At 34.2% G+C, this 18,903-nt stretch overlaps 2 protein-coding genes across 3 annotated transcripts in view; one reads left to right on the top strand and one right to left on the bottom strand.

The window, feature by feature from the left end:
* MGAT4A (alpha-1,3-mannosyl-glycoprotein 4-beta-N-acetylglucosaminyltransferase A) overlaps positions 1–16,244 on the top strand; it is a 150,572-nt gene extending 134,328 nt beyond the window's left edge. The window contains exons 10-16 of the mRNA XM_051984692.1: positions 1,433–1,563; positions 3,869–3,976; positions 5,587–5,780; positions 11,334–11,412; positions 13,670–13,736; positions 14,354–14,466; positions 14,616–16,244. Of these exons, the coding sequence (XP_051840652.1) occupies positions 1,433–1,563; positions 3,869–3,976; positions 5,587–5,780; positions 11,334–11,412; positions 13,670–13,736; positions 14,354–14,466; positions 14,616–14,642 (719 nt within the window). The 3' untranslated portion in view covers positions 14,643–16,244. The remainder of the gene's footprint in view (positions 1–1,432; positions 1,564–3,868; positions 3,977–5,586; positions 5,781–11,333; positions 11,413–13,669; positions 13,737–14,353; positions 14,467–14,615) is intronic.
* UNC50 (unc-50 inner nuclear membrane RNA binding protein) overlaps positions 1,476–18,903 on the bottom strand; it is a 52,693-nt gene continuing 35,265 nt past the window's right edge. Inside the window, exons 6-7 of one of the 2 annotated variants that reach the window (XR_007951815.1) lie at positions 3,849–3,949; positions 1,476–1,549 (exon numbers count right to left, since the gene is read on the bottom strand). Coding sequence is in view for 1 of the 2 variants with exons in the window: in XM_051984687.1 (XP_051840647.1) it covers positions 3,909–3,949 (41 nt within the window). In the remaining variant the exon portion in view is untranslated. Of the gene's footprint in view, positions 1,550–3,823; positions 3,950–18,903 lie in introns of those variants that run through there. The other variant, XM_051984687.1, reaches the window with a different exon arrangement.

The following is an 18,903-nucleotide window of genomic DNA, read 5'->3' as shown; positions in this document are numbered from 1 at the left end:
CACTGCATTGGGCTTTGCCATATGGACATGGGGCTTAATACTTGAGGTGTTTACTTGGTATTAGCTGAGGTCAGTTTTAATTCATACAATTTCCTCTCAGAAAACAAAGAAAAATAATATACCAAAGGAAATTGTAGATTTTGACTTTGTAGTAGAAAGCATAAGCTTACCACTAATTTTCGTTGTTCAAATCTAAATCAGAGCAACTTTTCATAATAATTGGAATTGGAGATTTCTGCAAGGATCTCTTTAAAATTAGAAGACTTAGACATTTCTTCTGCCTATAGAAATCCCTGATTTGGGTAGCAAATACCTTTCCAGATGAGTTATTCAGTTATAACTCAGACTGGAAAAGTTTAATGAACATGAACCACAATTAGCTCTTTGAAGGAGATTTTTTTTTTAAGGCCTTCTTGGCTGAAGATAGTTAAGAGAAGCAGTCATCTAAATTAGCATTCACATTGGAATGTTGGTGATGTAGCCCCTTTATGAAGATTTCCCCGTTTGTATAGAAAGAGCCCACCTGTGGGATATATTGTGTGTGTGCCTCCTTTGGGGGTGCTATGATGGAGCCTGGGGGGATATTCTCTTTGAGCTTTGAGTTGAACAGTTGATTGAGGGGCAGGAGAATATGGCAATGCATTCTTCATGTGCTCAGGATAAGTTGAATGGGGGAGTGGTACATGTAGAGATTGGAACCCACTATTGCAGATGCTTCGGGACCACCAGGGTCCCTTATGGAAAAAGTTATGGTTATAATCTTTCTATAGGAAGAGAAATCAACTTCCTGAATATAAAACCCACAATAGAGAGAGAGAGACCTTTCGTTATATCAGTGGAGACAGGCATTAGACAGGTCTAATGCATAAGAAGAATTCTGGATAGGAAAACTTTTTCCATCAGTGGAGGTCAGCAAGTAACTATGTATAAATGTGTAGATGAGTATACATATATTTTTAGCAAGTAATATCACAACTCATTTACATTCCGACAGTAAGGAAGGCTAGCACTTACGAGTTACAAAATGTCAAGAGACAAATATCTTTATATGTAGAAGAAGCACCACAGATCACATCCCATGCAGTGGATTCTGGCTATGGAGTTTAAGGCCAGAATTCTTAATTTAGGGTCTGTGAATTTCTAAAAAACTATTTTGATAACTATTTCTATATGATTGACTTCCTTTGCAAATGAGACAATATTTGTAAAGTACTCAGCACTGTGCCTGGCATATGAGAGGTGCTTAATAAATCCTTTTTTTCCTTTCTTTGTAATCCTGTGTATTTTATTTTATGCACTTGAAAATATTTTTCTGTGAAGAGGGCCTTAAACTTTACCAGACTGTCAAAGAAGCTTGACACAGAGGTTTAAGGGATCTATCAGAAAGCTCTTTATTTTATTAATTTGCTGTTTACTTGAAATATCTTTTTAGGTAAAATGTTTCAAGCTTCAGATATCACTTTGATTGTAGAGTTCATATTTATGTTTTACAAGGAGAAACCTATTGATTGGCTCTTAGACCATATACTCTGGGTGAAAGTCTGCAATCCTGAAAAAGATGCAGTAAGTTAATTTCTTATAAAAGAACAGTTGTTCTGAAATGTATTTTATTTAAGGATTTTTCACTGCTTTAGAAATGTGTAATCAAAGGTGCATGAAGTCCCTGCCTGAACCCATGATATAGATTGGATATAGATATAGATATAGAAATAGCTAAAACTGCGTGCAAATATAGGGATTTTTGAAAAGTTTTTTTTTTTTTTTTTTTTAAATAGGCTTCAGCAAGTCAAGCAAATTTTCTGGATCCTTTTATCTTTTCTGAATACTGCCCTCTAGTGGTCATAAGATATCATTGTGGCCTTTTATTTCTTTGCTTTTTCCTTTTCCTTTCCTGTATCATCACCAGGTACAGGGATAGGCTGTACATGGTACAGTGATTCTCAACTTTTTTGTGGTTCTTATACCTCTTGACTTTCCAGTAAACCATTTCATACTTCCTATTCAGTATGAAAGGAAGTAAGTTCAATAGTTTACCAGGCTTATGCATATAGGAAATTTAAAAATCACTTAATTTTAATAGGATAATATAGTTACCAGATATTCCCTGTATAACTTTGGCAAGATACACTTACTGCAAATGGGGAGTCCCTCGTAGAATACGGTTTTGCAGTTTTCAATTAATTTAAAAACTATTCAATTAATTTTTAAATTTTAATTTGAAAAAATACAGATCAGTGCAACATAAGGGTTTGAAGAAACCTTAATTTTAATTTAGTCCAGACAGAATAGAAAACAGGGCAGAGAGGTTAACTGATGCCATAATAGCTAATAGAGAAGGCATAAACCTCAATTTTTCTGATCCTGGTATTCTTTACACAATACCAGGTTATTTCACATATCAACAGTCATAGAGTCACTACTTTTAATGTTCTAACTTTCAACTGTATATTTATTTGTGTGCTTCACAAGCAGTTTTTTTTTCATTATCCCAGTGAGAAAAACATGTGCTAGCACTGCTTATAGAAGTCTCAGAGATATTAGGTATCCTATGCTATTTAAATAATACCATGATACATAAAGAATATAAGATAGATTGATCCAAGTAGTTGTTCTAGGTCCAGCTAATATCTTTAGAGGAAAAAATGATCTAATTGATTGCACTTTCTTGCTTCTTCCTTTTTGTATAATTAGGTGTCTTTCTTTTGTCCAATAATCCGGAGCTATATTGGATGTGAAATCTCATAAATACATGATATATGTAAAACATACTCTACAGCCCATATTTCTTTTTAATCATAAAGTTTTGCAAGGATTGCTTAATTGAATAATTTATTTGAATAAATTATTTGTAATTTTGATAATTTAAAAATAATAATTTGTTACAAAAATCATCTGGGTTTAAGAGGTAGTGGTGGGAGTGGTAAAAGGGTAAGGGTGGAAGGGTAAGAATGACAGAGTAAAAGGAGTTTACAAAATATACCCCTAGCCAAGTAATACTTTCTGTCTAGGAGAACCTAATGTCTCAGTCCTAGCTTTTTTTCTCTTTTGTGTCTTAAGTCCCATTTCTCAAGCCACCATCAGTTAAGGAATATTAGCTTAATATGTATGTCCCCAATGAAGAAACTCTTAAATTAAGGGCTGTGAATTAAAAAAAATATATATGTTTGGGAAACTATTTCAGTATAATGTTTTCTTTGCAATCCTGTATATTTTGTTCTATACATTTAAAAACTTATGAAATTTATAATTATAGTAAAATTATATTTATGAAAAAATACTAAAAATTCTGAGGAGGCCATAGGTTTTATTAATCTGACAGAAGGGTCCTTTGTACAAAAATGTTTAAAAACTCCTACCCTACTGTTGGGATAAAATAGTGCCTGCTAACACCATGAGATTTTCTTGGTTAGTATGTTCTGCATCTTTGGCTATGGTTCAACTTAGAATATGGTTGCAACCCCGGTCTTATCTCTACAAAGGAAATTCGTTTCAGTTATACTTTCTACTTAACTTACCTAAGGAAATAACAATGACTGAGCTTTTTTTTTTTTTTTTGTTCTCTTTATTAGATTGAAGTTCATTTATTGGCTGTAGTTTGGTTTCATTTTTGAAACTAATCCATGATTAATATAATGACTCAAAGCTTGCTTTTTTAGTTTTCATATTCTTTTTACTGTTTCAAAAATTATATTTGTAATTGTTTTTGGAGTGAATCTTTAGGCTTAAATGCCTTGATATTCAGAAAACTATTCAATATGGAATTATGAAAGTTACTAGATTTTTAGATATTCTTAAAAGCTTTCCATTATTCAGAATAAATAAGAATTTATACTGTCAAGTATACTCACATAAGTTTTTTCTTTTTGAGAAACATTGTGATAGGCAAAAATCAAATCTACGAATTCGATTCAGGCCTTCCCTTTTCCAGCACGTTGGTTTGCATTCATCACTAGAAGGAAAAATTCAGAAACTCACGGTGAGTGGTTTATTTCACTACGTGTGTGTGTGTCTGTGTGTGTGTGATTTTATTATATGTATGCATGTGATTCATTCTTTTTCTCTTAAGAGCCAATGTTGGAATCTTTACAAACTGCTAACTCATTAGAATTGATAGATTATTGATCTGATCTTACAAGATGATGTTTTGGACCAGAACCTGAAACAAGGTACTAAGTACAACTAATTGATACAATGCTTGTGTTCACACCTTTACTCATTGGAGTTCACAAGTATGGGAGTTCACAAAGTTAACTGTGTAACTTTGTGAATTCACACCTCCCTTGAAGCTCTTAGGCCAGAGAGCACTATGGGAGAAACCCATAATCTCTCTCTCTCTCTCTCTCTCTCTCATCCCACAATTCCTCTCTCTCGAATAAATAGAGCTTCAAAAGGGCCAGTCAGAAGAGTTTTCAGAGGAAGAAGCTACAAGTCGGGAGTTCAGCTGAAGATTGAGAAGGCTCTCTCAGAGGCAAGACAGATTCAACTTGGTGCTGGTTCTGGAGGCTGAAGAAAGCAAGAGGCAGAAGCAAAGGACAAAGCAGCAAGAGCTTTTGGAACCAAGCACAGAGAGAGGCCTCAACTAACCAGGCTACTTTGGAAGGAGAAAATAAACATTTGTATTTTTACCAGCTGACAGCATTTGGGGTAATTATTGATCTGAACTGATACTAAAGCTGCCACCAAGAAAACCTCTCCTGAGAAACCTGCTCCCTCTCCCCCAGAGAGAACTATTCTACTTATTTTAAAAGAAGAAGATCACCACATTTTGGCACCCGAACAGGGACTTGAACCCTGGACCCTGTTTGGGCGCCAAAATGTAATAATTTTTTTTTCTTCTTTAAAATATATAATAAATATGATGGTTCTCTCTGGGAGTGAGAGCAGGTTTCTTGGGGGAGGTTTTCTGGAGGCAGCCTTAGTTTCAGTTCAGATCAATAATTACCCCAAATGCAGCCAGCTGGTAAAAATACAAACGTTTATTTTCTCCTTCCAAAGTAGCCTGGTTAGTTGAGGCCTCTCTCTCTGCTTGGTTCCAAGAGTTCCCTCCGAATGTCTCCAAATCCAAAGGTTTTGTCCTTCAGCCTCTGCCTCTGCTTTCTTTAGCCTCCAGAGCCAGCACCAAGTTGAATCTGTCTTGCCTCTGAGAGAGCCTTCTCAATCTTCACTGAACTCTCGACTCGTAGCTTCTTCCTCTGAAAACTCTTCTTCAGCCACCAGCCAGCCAAGTGCAAAATATTCTGGAATGAATCACTCTTCACTGGCTTATATATGACTCTTCTGAGAGAATGGGATTATGGGTTTTCTCCCATAGTGCTCTCTAGCCCTAAGAGCTTCAAGGGAGATGTGAATTCAGATATCTCATACTAAACCCTGAAATCTCCTAAATGTGTGAACTCCAATGAGTAAAGGTGTGAACACAAGTATTGTATCAATTAGTTCTACTTAGTACCTTGTTTCAGGTTCTGGCCCAAAACATCTTCTTGTTAGAGCAAATCAATAATCTATCAACTCTAATGAGTTAGCAGTTTGTAAAGATTCCAACATCCAATGCATGTAATTCTATGTCTTTTAAAAATTTGTTATTAGGATAAAGATTTTCTGAAGCCATTACTTCACACAATGCATGTAAACCCACCTGCAGAAGTATCTACTTCTCTGAAGGTCTATCAAGGACATACACTGGAAAAAACTTACATGGGAGAGGATTTCTTCTGGGCTGTTACCCCAATTGCTGGGGACTACATATTATTTAAATTTGATAAGCCAGTTGATGTGGAAAGGTTAGTAATTATTGCTATCGATTTCATATTCCAAACTTCTTGTTTTGTTATGCAACTTATTCCAAACATGTAAGATAAGAGACTTTCGGAATCTGAACCCTTACATTAAATAAAAAAATTACGTAAAAAGTGCTAAAATGAATAGGCTCACTTCAAAAGGTCAGCTTAGTTGATTAACTTCTTATCTTTGCAAAATTGTATTTAGTAAGTTTTTCCTAAATCATTTTTGTGCAGTTTATTTTTTCTAATGTTACCTTAGGTATTTATTATCTCTCTATTCTATGAAGTATATTCTGTGCAGTATATACTTTTTCATTGTATCCAATATATAATTATATCTTTTTGTAGTTATGTATTGTGATTGGTATAATATAGCAATCCATTCACTTGAATCAAAAAATACTAAGAAAAATCAATAATTGAATAAGCTCAATTAACTGTTAAGGTCTTATTATGTATAAGGTACTTTGTTGTGTCTTGGTAATTAAGATGAAAACTATCCTGTCTCTGCCCTTGATCATCTTATGGGCCTGTGATGAAGATGATGATCCACATGGCAGTCAGGGCTGCTGCAGGTGGAGTGGGAAAGTGCTGGCCCGGGAGCCAGCTAGATGCAAACCTATATGCTGTCAGATACTTACCAGGATTGTACCTCTGGGCAGGTCATCTCATCTCTGCCTCAGTTTCCTCGATGGAAAAAAATGAGGATAATGATATCCCCCCCCTCCCACTGTTGTTTTGCAGGTCAAATAAGGTAATGTGGTAAAATGCTTTAGTACAGTCTCCAACACATGATAGGCACTTAAAACTATTCTCTTCCCTTGTGAGTGTCATAAGAGTAAAGGAAAAGTCTAGACAAAGAAATCTTCAAACTGAGAAATCAGTTTCAGCTGGGAGCTCAGGGAAGGCTTCAAGGAGGTAACTGGCATGGGCTGAAAAAGAATCATTGTGTAAGAATGTGTTCCAAACATGGGGGAAAACGTGCCCTCCAGCAGGAAGGTATAGGACAAAAGCAAGGAACAGCTAGTTGGTGGTTTCTCTGAAATGAGATTGGGGAGAGGTAGAGTGGGGGATCTTATCCAGAGTGGGTATCTTGTTCCTTGGGGAAACTGGGCAAGGTGGGGTGGAACAGAGGAAGGGAAAAGTAGCTTTTGGCATGTGGATGGGCTGGCAAGTTGAGAATAGGAAAAGAGAAAGTCCCTTGGACTACTGATTGGAATCATTGAGGTAGAACATTGAAATGAGATTGAAGAGGGGCTAAGCAATAAATCTTCAGGGGGACATCCACAGTTAAGGAACAGAAATAGGAGAGGGAAACATTTTAGGGGACAGCACTGGTTAGACAGAACAAAAAAGAAAAAACTTTGTCATAGAAGCCAGTGGAAGTGAATGTCCAAAAGTTGTTTATGCTCTGTAGTTTTAAGGAGACTGCAGCCTGGGAAAAAATGCTCTTCACTTTTGGTGATTGATTGATAATGTTAGAAAAAGTCAAGTGTTAAAGTAAAGAAGCTGGATTATAAACATTACTTCCTTCAGCAGCATTGACCACTAAAAAGGCAGATGGTAAGCATAACAGTAAGATTGTTCAGATGGGAACAATGGATGGAAAAGCATCTAAGGGATTCTGAGGTCTCTTAACAGTGTCTTGTTGAAATGGTTGATTATGTGGTTGAGACTGAGAAGAAAAGACAAATGAAGTCAGAAGAGGAACACTAGACTAGAAGAAGGAAGAGGGATCAAGGATTGTGATGAGTATGCAGAGCAATTTCAGACCAGAGAGAATTGGAGGGATGGATGATGGTGATCAAAAAGAACAATTTCAAACTTTAGCGGCTTGGAGATGAGCATTTTTGGGTGATGAAAAATTCTAAGCTGTGATCATCCTCATAACCAGCTGTGTTAGCCTGCAGAACAGTCAGTCAGTGCTCAGGTTCAAAATACAAAATATTATGACTACTCAGGTAACTTAGGGTTGCAAGTTTAGAGGTTTTTATTGAAGTATATGCAGGATTAAGTGGAAGTCATAAGGCCCATAATCCATTCCTGCTAGTCCTGAAGGGGCAACCTCAATTAGGATCATCAGTCTTGGGCTTCAGCTTTTTGAATTTGCTAACATAAAATGTGCATAGTAAAACGTAAGATATTGTGCCCTATGTTAAACCAAATCTCTCTCCTTGATTGCCTGTCCTTTTTACAGTCTCACAGGAGCATGAAATTTCAATGAGTGCAGCATCGACTAGTTCAAATTATTTCTTGTAATAGTGACCAACCACTCTCTAAGAAGTCCCTAATCTGAGTTGGAATGCCTTGGTACCACCTCCATATTAGACCTGAGTCCCTTGAGGGAAAGGTGGCTTTCCTAGTCAGCCAGTGTAGGAAACAATCTAGCAAATGGGCTATTAATGATTAAACAGGCTGTGATCCCAATCAGAATGGTGGGAAAATGTTATTCTCAAAAAAAGGATTTATCGATTCCTTTATGGGTGCCAGTAAGTCTGTCCCTTGCCTGAGTTTATGGTTTATTTCTCTTTGCACAGATTTAGAGGGTATTTCTGGGAGTAGCCAGTCAAGCATTGTGGGGAGTCGATGTCCTTATGTTATCTTAGTAGTAGGTTATGGTAAGAGCAGGAAAAAAATTACTTTCTGAGAAACAAATTTCAGCATAAAAGCATAATCTAACGTATGCATATGCCTTTGTGTATTTGACTCAACAGTCAGTAGGGTTAGTAGTAATTGCTTCCTACTACTTTCCTTAAGAGGTAGGAAGAGAACCTGGAGGTTGGAGCTGAATAGGGTGATAGAATCAAGTGACATCTCACTTTAAAGGAGGAGAGGTTAAGTGCTCGTGGCAGAATGTGTGTATTGATATATACATTGAGTTTAATTTTTTTAGTCATCAAAATGTTTTACAATTACTGTTAATATTTTGGAGGTTATTCTCTTAGATCCTCAGGTAGTCTGGACAGCCTTTAGGGATAAACCATCAACTTCTTTCCACTGTCTTAAATGTGCCTGTGTTATCTGTGTGTTTGATCACTGGTAATATCACCTCTTCCCTTTTATGGAAAGAAATTTTTTCTTGGGCTGTTTTTTTTTTTTTTAATTTAAATTTTATTTTATTTAATAATAACTTTGTATTGACAGAATCCATGCCAGGATAATTTTTTTACAACATTATCCCTTGTACTCTCTTATGTTTTGTTTTTTTCCCCTCCTTCCCTCTACCCCCTCCCCCCCCAAGATGGCAAGCAGTCCTATATATGTTAAATATGTTGCAGTATATCCTAGATACAATACATATTTGCAGAACCGAACAGTTCTCGGGCTGTTCTTTTTCAGATCATATTATATACTCAAATGAAATCTGTGTTGACTAACTCCCAACTATGAGAGTCCAAACCAATGTACCCTCTGCCATCCAGTGTCTCTAATCCTTGTCCTTGTCCTCCTATAACTTCACACCAACGGGTGCACCCTTCATTTTATAAAGATAGATTATTTAGCACTTAAATCAACACTATTTGAGCCTTCTTGAGTTTTGAAGCCTTTGGCTCCATGTCATTTACATCCAATTGTATATTTTTCTCCCATGGATTCTGGATGAAAGAAAAGTTTTGGCATGATTGATTTCGTAATGCAGTGATAGATAATATTTACATAAGTGTTTTACACAAAAAACATTTTTTCTTATATCACCCCTTGGAGAGGTAGGCACTGGAAATATTTATGTGAGAACACATAAAGTGAATGAGAATGCAGGAACATTTAGAAAAAACAGCAGTTCAAAAATAATGGTTTTGGTGTTAATTTTCAGAATTTTAAAAAAGAAAAAATATTAAAAATAAAGTCTGGGGGGGAAAATCCCCTTATCCATGACATGTATTGCTATAGCAAAAAGTAAAACAAAACAAAACAAAAAAACCCAATTCAAAGGGTTGATTTCTTACATTTTGGAAAATAGGTAATTTGGTCTTCTGGTATGTTTTTGTATTTTTTTTTTAGGCAAAAAGCTTAAGAGCTTAAAGCTTGATTTAGGCATCTCTAAAAACAAAATCAGAATTAAAAGCTTTGAAGATGTATAATATGGAAATTTTTTTTAAAAATTCTGTATTTTAGCAGTTCATTATTATCCAAGTAAAAATGTTAACAGTAATTTATATGCAAAGTTTTAAAGATGTTAAATTTAAAGAAGAATCTTATAGAAATTGGTAATAAGATAGTACCACTGTTTGCATATTATTTTCTATAGCTCATAGTTGAAAGTCAGCCTGATGGATATAAATGTATAGAGGGGAAGTGGTTTTGGGGTCAGAGAGATCTGGGTTCGAAGAATGCTTCTGATGGTTGCTACAGGCTGTCTGGGACTAAGCATTTGCTTAACCTCCCAATCAGCTTTCTAAGAGAAGTTGTTGATCTGCATTGGAGGAATTTCTACACTCAGGTCCATTCCATCCTCTGTTGGGCTGAAATTATTTTGAAGGGCGTATTAATTTAGGTGTACAAGTTTTATGTCAAATGTGATACAGTGTAAAGGTAATTTCTATAAGAACTTGTGGCAAAGTGCCAGAAATAGTACAGTAACAACAAAAACTATTAAATCAAGCTCATGTATGCCAATTGTCACAAAATTTGTATCAAACATAGCTTGGCTTTAAAGTCTTTATTTTCAAATACATAGAGTTTCTACAGATAAGAATTCTGCTACATCACAAATAATCTTGGAATTCAAATGAAAAGCAACATTTCTGGCATGAGCAGTTAGGAATATTTTCTCTTGAAAAATGAAGTGAAGATCAATCTCAGGTTCTCAAAAAACACAATAAAATTTATATTTACATAATATTTTAAGTGTTCTTCCCAAATTCTAGGAATAATTTAAAATATTTGGAATGGCAAATTTATAGCGAAGTTTTTAATATATGGATTTAAAAGTAATATTAGTTGATAAAAGATTTTTCTTTTGTAATTTTTAAGCCAGTGATAAAAAAAGATTTCATATTTTTAAACAGAAAAAAGGTGTTTACATATGGCACCGAGTATTTGTAAAAATATATTCTGAAAGACTTGTTGCTGTTGTCTTGTGAGAATTAGGTGGTTACTAGTACTTGCTAGAACTGAGTGGTAACAAGATAGTAACTACCTGGTCATGTCAAATAAGACTTGGTAGTATTACTGATATCAAGTTCTTTACTTCCCTTGTTTATACCTGTTTGTATATTTTTGAAACCACTTTCAAAATCTCTTAGCCCCCAGTTATTACTCTCATTCGTGAAAGTTATTTAACACAAAATCTTTAGGTTTGCTTTTATATTAATCAGCTAACATTTCTTTTTTCAATGACAGGAATTATTAAAATGCTGCCCTCAGCAGCCCTCAAGTTTTACCTGTAAAACTGTGAAATAATTAAAATGATTTGCAGTTTTTCACTTGTGTATAATATTATCCCTGACATACAGCTAATTCTTTCCTAAAATCTTTATTAGTTATCTTTTTGTAATTTCTAGTATAACCCAAAACATTATCATAGCCAACATTATTAATTTTTTTTAATAGCTACTTGTTCCAGAGTGGCAATCCAGAACATCCAGGAGATATACTGATAAATACAACTGTGGAAGTTTTGCCTTTTAAGGTATGACTTAAATTTTTTCCTCTTAGTTTTCCTTAAAAACCAAAACTGATAGCAGAGATTTGATTTATAGGAGAGACTATTGACAGGAAGTAAAACATTGTTTCTTTTGATTTGAAAATCTCAGTGTTTTAAAATATAGAGGTCTACTTTCCTCATTTATGAAAGATAAGGGGCCTATGTTTTGCTCAAAAGAAAGGAGGCTGGAACTTCCTATAAAATTAGCGTGGATCTTTCTTTTTGTTTTAGTTTAGTTTACCTATGGCTGCTAGACTAGTTGCATGTGGTTTTAATGACTCACATATGATAAAGTGACCTATGCCCTCACCTGTTCTCCCTCCTATTGCCATCATCAAAGAAGGTTTCATTTGGGAGACAATCAACAAAAGCCTTTCTTCACAAACTCTTGCACTTTGCGGGGTGAGGGGGGAAGGAGAAAGAGCAATATATGTCTTAGCTTTTCCAATTAACTAAGGAGGCTCCCACCTGAGACATTCACAGTGGAAACATCTTTGTTTGGAACCATGGAATTCTTTTTTCTCCCATCTTTTTGTACCAGCTGATCCTCTTCTCAAACTCCTGGCATGGAGCTCTTTTCCTGGTTCTCTGGTTTGCCTTCCAAACTCTCACTCTTTGGCAGTCATTTATCACTGTGTTTTTTCAAGTCATACCATCAAACTATATCAGTCATTTTTGTTATCAGAGCCTTTTCCTTTGATTTCTAACTTCTTCACATTTGGGACCCTTCCAACACCCTGGCTTCCACCTCTGCTTGTAGATTCTAGCACTTCAAATTGTACTACCTCCAGTTCTTTGACCTCACCATCACCTCTGGTTTTTCATTCCCTTCCCTTTCCTTTTTTTCCCCCAGATCCTAATACCTGTTTTGATCTTTTTTTTCTCTCTACAGTCTGAAACCAATAGTTACTGAAATTCATTAAGATTTGGTTCTCCAACCTTGAATCTTTCTTAACCCCTTATCTTTACATTGTTCATGATCTGATAATTCTTTGTTTTGGGTCACTCCCAACATCTATTTATTTGATTTCAACTTCAGCAGAACAGTGCCAGAAAAAGTTTACAAAATGTATTAATTGGGACCATTACGAATTCATGTTATCTAATGGTTCATGGGCTCATGCATTCCTATTATTCTATCTCTGACCAATCCCTCTGCTTATCCTTATTCTCTAGGATTTTAAATGCTCTTGTTCTACTCATCTAGAAGTGACAACCAGATATTCTTTTATCTCTGCTCTTCCACCTCTTTAACCAAATTTTCCTTCTTTGTTCTATCCTCAGATAATAAGATAGCCCTTCTTGCCAAGGCAGATCCCTATACTATACTAAAAGCCTATACTATACCTCAGTCTCTTGGTTCAAACATTTAAGTTTCATCTCTTCTGAAAACAAAAACTTCTTGTCCCCTTTATTCCCTCAAGCTATCAGAGAGCTTAAGCTAATAGTTCTCTCTTTCACTTCTTAGCCTTTTAGAACAGGGCCTGAAATTGTTCTTTCAAAAGTCATTAGTGACCTCTTCTTTGCTCTGGTACCTTTTTTTCTTCAGTCCTAATCTTTCCTGATCTTCACAAAAATATGTCCCCCTAGCCTCTTAGCTTTTGGGAGCAGATGCTGCCTTCACAGTTGTATTTGTACTTACCATGGTGCTTAGTATAGAAGATCTTGAGCCTTTTCCACATAATGTATTATAAAAACATTATCATTTTATGGATATATATCCAGAGAGATAACTGTGGAGATTGAATGTGGATCACAGCATAGCATTTTCACCTTTTTTGTTTTGTTTTCTTTTTTTCCCCCTATGTTTTTTTTTTCTTACACAACATAACAGTATGAAAATGTTTAAAATAATTGCATATTTTTTAACCTATATTCGATTACTTGCTACCTTGGGGGGAGGAGCAGACATAAGGGAAGGAGAAAAATTTAAAATACAAAGTCTTACAAAAATGAATGTTAAAAAGTATCCTTTACATGTATTTGGAAAAAGAAAATTCTATTGAAAAATCATTTTAAAGTTTCTGTGTTCCCAACTAATTGCATAAAATTTGAAAGAGGACTTTAGTTTTTTAGGTTTGGACTAGAATTTTTTTAAAAGCATTATAAAAAAATCAAATCCATTTAACGCATTTTTCTTTGTTTAATACAGGGGAGCTTTATGTATTTTTCATATATAGCAATGAATATTCTGGTTTTCTTTTGTATGAGTAATTGTTTTCATAATAAATATTTGTTTTAGGGTGAAGAGTTGGAAATAAGCAAAGAAACAAAAGATAATCAATTAGAAGATGGTTATGTCAGAATAGGTAAAAATATACTTTTAATTAGTTAAAAACCCATTTTCTTTTGTAAACTTTTTAAGTAAAAGTACTGTCAGTCTTTTGTATTTTTATTCCCAACGAGGATATAAGAGATGTCGAAAGAAGTTTATTGATTGGGGCAGATAAATGGTACAGTTGATAGAGCACCAGCCCTGAAGTCAGAAGGACCTGAGTTCAAATGTGATCTCAGATACTTAATACTTCCTAGCTGTGTGACCAAAGGCAAGTCACTTGCCTTAGTTAAAAAAATTTATTGATTAAATGGAATTATTCTTGAACTACATTACTTCCTTTGGTGAAATATTTTCATTTTAAGGTTAAAAATAGAATAATAAGCATTCAATCACTTAAAATTTATGAATGTTACATGGGTTATTTTTATTTTGTTTTGGATTTTCCAGTAAAATTTCAGATGTAAAGTCAAAGTTCAGGTAAATTAGCATTGTAAATTTAGGCAACTTAGAATTTTAAAAGTTAGAAGCAAATTTATAAGTCTTAATTTTGTTGGCATGATAAACCCATCCATTCAGTTAAATTTTCAATCTTATTTTATGTTTTAATTCATCATAACCTATTCACTAGTGGTACTTTTTATTTGAAAGGAAAATTTGAAGGTGGTGTGGCAGAAGGGATGGTGGATCCCAATCTAAACCCCATTTCAGCTTTCCGTCTTTCAGTTACACAGAATTCTGCTGTTTGGGCTGTTCTTAATGAGGTAAGTTATTTCTTTAGTTAATGAAATCAATGGAAGTGTTATATCTTTTAAAAAAGAATTCAGATTTCTTTTACCTTAAGACTTTGATAATTACTGCATAAAATTTTTTTTAATTTATCGCTTTTACAAATTAACTTTCTCTATTTCAGATTCATATTAAAAAGATTCCAATCTGACTGAGCTCTCTAGGAATCAAGATCATTTCAGACAAACGATCTCAAAGGGACTTTTAAGCTCTGAAATTGATTCTATGTAAGATTGTTCTTTAAGAAAAAAATTCAAGACAATGAAGCATGTTTCTATTCTCTTTTGTATTTCACTTGAACACTACCTCTTGTGAAATCTACTGTAGATAAGATTGTATTAAGCCTTTTTGTCAGATCAATTCAGAAAATTACTCTCCCATCCATAATATTTACATGAAGCTTAAGTCTTTTATTTGAACATCATTTGTACATTTTACAATCACATTGTGTTAGTATTGTCTTGTATTATTTTGGAATTCTCCTAAATACATAAGAGGTGTACATATTGTTACATTCCTTCAGTAGAAGAATGTTAAATACATTTTATGAAGGGGGTACTTTTGAATTTCATTTTACTATTGCATAACCCCCTTTTATAGATTATCAGGGATATATGTATAAATATAAATATAAATATACAGAAAACCATTAAGTTAATTTATTGAAATTATTTGAGGAGTAAATATTTTGGTGCATAAACTTTGAATTACTTTTTAAAAACAGGTTACACCTTGTTTTTTTAAGTTTTATGTATTTTTCTTTGAAAATGAAAACATTTCAAATGGCAAATGTCTTTTCAAATGTACTGCCAGTATAATACAATTCCAGATGGATTTCCTTAATGAAGTACTTTTGTATCCTAAAGGATCTGAAATAGTGTATTTTCAAAGGCATTATCATTCCTTAAATCCCCTTGCTTTGAAGATCAGTTTCTGTGTTGGCTGTCACACTGTACTATGTACAGGGATAAGGCCATATACAAAGCAGTTTGATAAATTTTAGCATACAAATGTGATACATTAAAAATAAAACGACAGGCTTAATGTTTCTCTGTTATGCACTGACATAACAAGTTGTATTTTATTTTTGTCTCGTCCTTGTAATCAATTCAGTATTCCTTTTGTTAAATATTACCTAGATATACATTCATGTTTTGTAAGGTTGGACAAATTTTTTTTGTATTGCATATCATTTTTTCCCCTAGGAAATGTTACTTACCAATTTAAAGATAAATAATGTGACAGATTTTTAGTGAAAGGTACTGTTGTAGCTATGTTGTATTTTTCCATTGATTTAATTTGGAATTTAAAATTATAAACCTAGTCCAATAATAGCATTGCATAATTGATTTACATGTAATTCCAAATATACTGTTTAGTATAGATTTTTATTTTTTAATTAACTTCAGAAAATCTCTTTGTAAAGCTTTTGCTTTTATTAAAGAAGCTAAAAGTCTAAGGATGATTTGCATCTAAAGATGCAAATACTTTAATTCATTTCATATTTCCTTGCTAAAAATAATTTTCCTAATTGATTTTATTTTTTAAAGATACTAATGTCCAACTTCAGCTTAAATTTTGTCTTTGATCAGTTTGACCAAAATTCCTAAAGTAGATGATTTTTTTTTGGGGGGTGGGGGTGGGGGGAGAGGAGTTCATACATTTATGGCATATGAGGAATCTTATTTGGCTGTTAACAGCAGTTCATGGAATCGTTCCAAGAGCTCCTTCAATATGGCCTTCACCAGCCAAATTATTATTTAAATAAACTATTTGGGAACACAATTGGGGAATTTGAGAACATTTTAGAAACTATAGTTGCACCTTGCCATTTGAAAATTCATTCTAGTCAACCTAGAAATCTTTTCATCTCCTTTTTTGGAATTCTATTGGTTAAAACCATAGCTCAGATCCCACCTTTTTCTCCATGAAGCCTTTAGCAATCAATTACTTCCTTTTTCAGAATTACTATATTTCATGTTTTATCTTCTTAACCAGATTTTCAGCTCTTGGAGAGCATTTATGCCTTTCTGGAAGAGGCAACATGGGATGTATCATTAAACCCCACAAATTCCAGGCAGTGAAGGGGCAGATCTGTGAGGTTAGTGGGAGTTTTTTCATCCTGGGGCTCCCTCTACCAATGATTCTAGTCACAAATCCTTACTCCTAATTTGTTCCTCCATATCTCACAATACCTAGTATAGTACTAGGCATAAAGGTGCTTGCTCAATAAATATTTGTTGGCTGGTTTCTTGTTTCTCCTATTGAAGGTCAAGTGCTCTCACAAATTAAGGGCTTCGGCATGGCAAAGATCCCTTGTAAAAGAATTTACAGATTAGTTCTTCAGAGTGAGATTAGAGGATTGTGTTTGTTGTAATAAAGAGATCTTGAAAGGTATCTCAGTTTTGAAGAGTAGATGAATATTTATAAAGTTATCATGACTCAAACCTATTTTTGTTTATGTCAAGTAATGGCACATTTAGTTTTATAGTCAGAACATGTCCTACATTTGTGATGTATGTTTTCACATTTGTCAGAAAACATTTAGATACTTGGGAATATGCTGGACACGAACATTTTAGTTGTATTGGTAACTCAGGATCAAAGAACATGATCAGATATATGTAAAAATTTTTATCTGCCTGGCAAGGACTATTACAAATTTTTTTTTTCTGATGCTTTAAAGTGAAAAAAGCTTCCCATAAAATAATTTTGGAAAGAAATTAAGATTATTTTTTTGGGGGGTGGGGGTGGGGGGAGAGGAGTTCATACATTTATGGCATATGAGGAATCTTATTTGGCTGTTAACAGCAGTTCATGGAATCGTTCCAAGAGCTCCTTCAATATGGCCTTCACCAGCCAAATTATTATTTAAATAAACTATTTGGGAACACAATTGGGGAATTTGAGAACATTTTAGAAACTATAGTTGCACCTTGCCATTTGAAAATTCATTCTAGTCAACCTAGAAATCTTTTCATCTCCTTTTTTGGAATTCTATTGGTTAAAACCATAGCTCAGATCCCACCTTTTTCTCCATGAAGCCTTTAGCAATCAATTACTTCCTTTTTCAGAATTACTATATTTCATGTTTTATCTTCTTAACCAGATTTTCAGCTCTTGGAGAGCATTTATGCCTTTCTGGAAGAGGCAACATGGGATGTATCATTAAACCCCACAAATTCCAGGCAGTGAAGGGGCAGATCTGTGAGGTTAGTGGGAGTTTTTTCATCCTGGGGCTCCCTCTACCAATGATTCTAGTCACAAATCCTTACTCCTAATTTGTTCCTCCATATCTCACAATACCTAATACTATACTAGGGTATAGTACTAGGCATAAAGGTGCTTGCTCAATAAATATTTGTTGGCTGGTTTCTTGTTTCTCCTATTGAAGGTCAAGTGCTCTCACAAATTAAGGGCTTCGGCATGGCAAAGATCCCTTGTAAAAGAATTTACAGATTAGTTCTTCAGAGTGAGATTAGAGGATTGTGTTTGTTGTAATAAAGAGATCTTGAAAGGTATCTCAGTTTTGAAGAGTAGATGAATATTTATAAAGTTATCATGACTCAAACCTATTTTTGTTTATGTCAAGTAATGGCACATTTAGTTTTATAGTCAGAACATGTCCTACATTTGTGATGTATGTTTTCACATTTGTCAGAAAACATTTAGATACTTGGGAATATGCTGGACACGAACATTTTAGTTGTATTGGTAACTCAGGATCAAAGAACATGATCAGATATATGTAAAAATTTTTATCTGCCTGGCAAGGACTATTACAAATTTTTTTTTCTGATGCTTTAAAGTGAAAAAAGCTTCCCATAAAATAATTTTGGAAAGAAATTAAGATTATTTTTTTGGGGGGGATAAAGTAACAGAACTGAAAGCTGCCTTAACAGGATTTTAAAATGCGCAGCTTTCACAAAGAAAGCTGTTTGATATCAACATCTACCAAAGTGTTACCAAAAAAGATTGATCAAGAAAGAAGACTATAGAAGTGAGACAAAAAACGCAAGTTATCATACTTGGATATTCAGACTCATGAAAATGTATCGTGACCAAGTAATAAGACCCAGTCTTATCCTGTACATTTTTCTCTCTCCCATGATTATATAGGCACATTTGGGAGGTCAGTGACAAAAGGTTGTAGGTAGAGTTTTAATGTACATCCTAATTAAAAGTGTTGGAGCCATTAATGTGGTTGCAGGATCCCAGAACCTGTGTTAATTTGTGACACTTGAAAAAAGCCCACTCTCTCTTTCTTTCTGGAAAGTATAGTATATTGTTATTAAGTTTTTAGAGGGTATAGTAACCATCATGTTACTCCTGAGTTGCGGAAACCCATTTTGAAATTTTTAAGTTAAGACACATTTGTAATAGTAAAAAGTATTTTTCACTATGCAGTATTT

Source organism: Antechinus flavipes, chromosome 3, assembly GCF_016432865.1.
Source record: "Antechinus flavipes isolate AdamAnt ecotype Samford, QLD, Australia chromosome 3, AdamAnt_v2, whole genome shotgun sequence".
Classification (NCBI taxonomy): Eukaryota; Metazoa; Chordata; class Mammalia; order Dasyuromorphia; family Dasyuridae; genus Antechinus; species Antechinus flavipes.
This window is presented reverse-complemented; position numbering and strand designations above follow the sequence as displayed.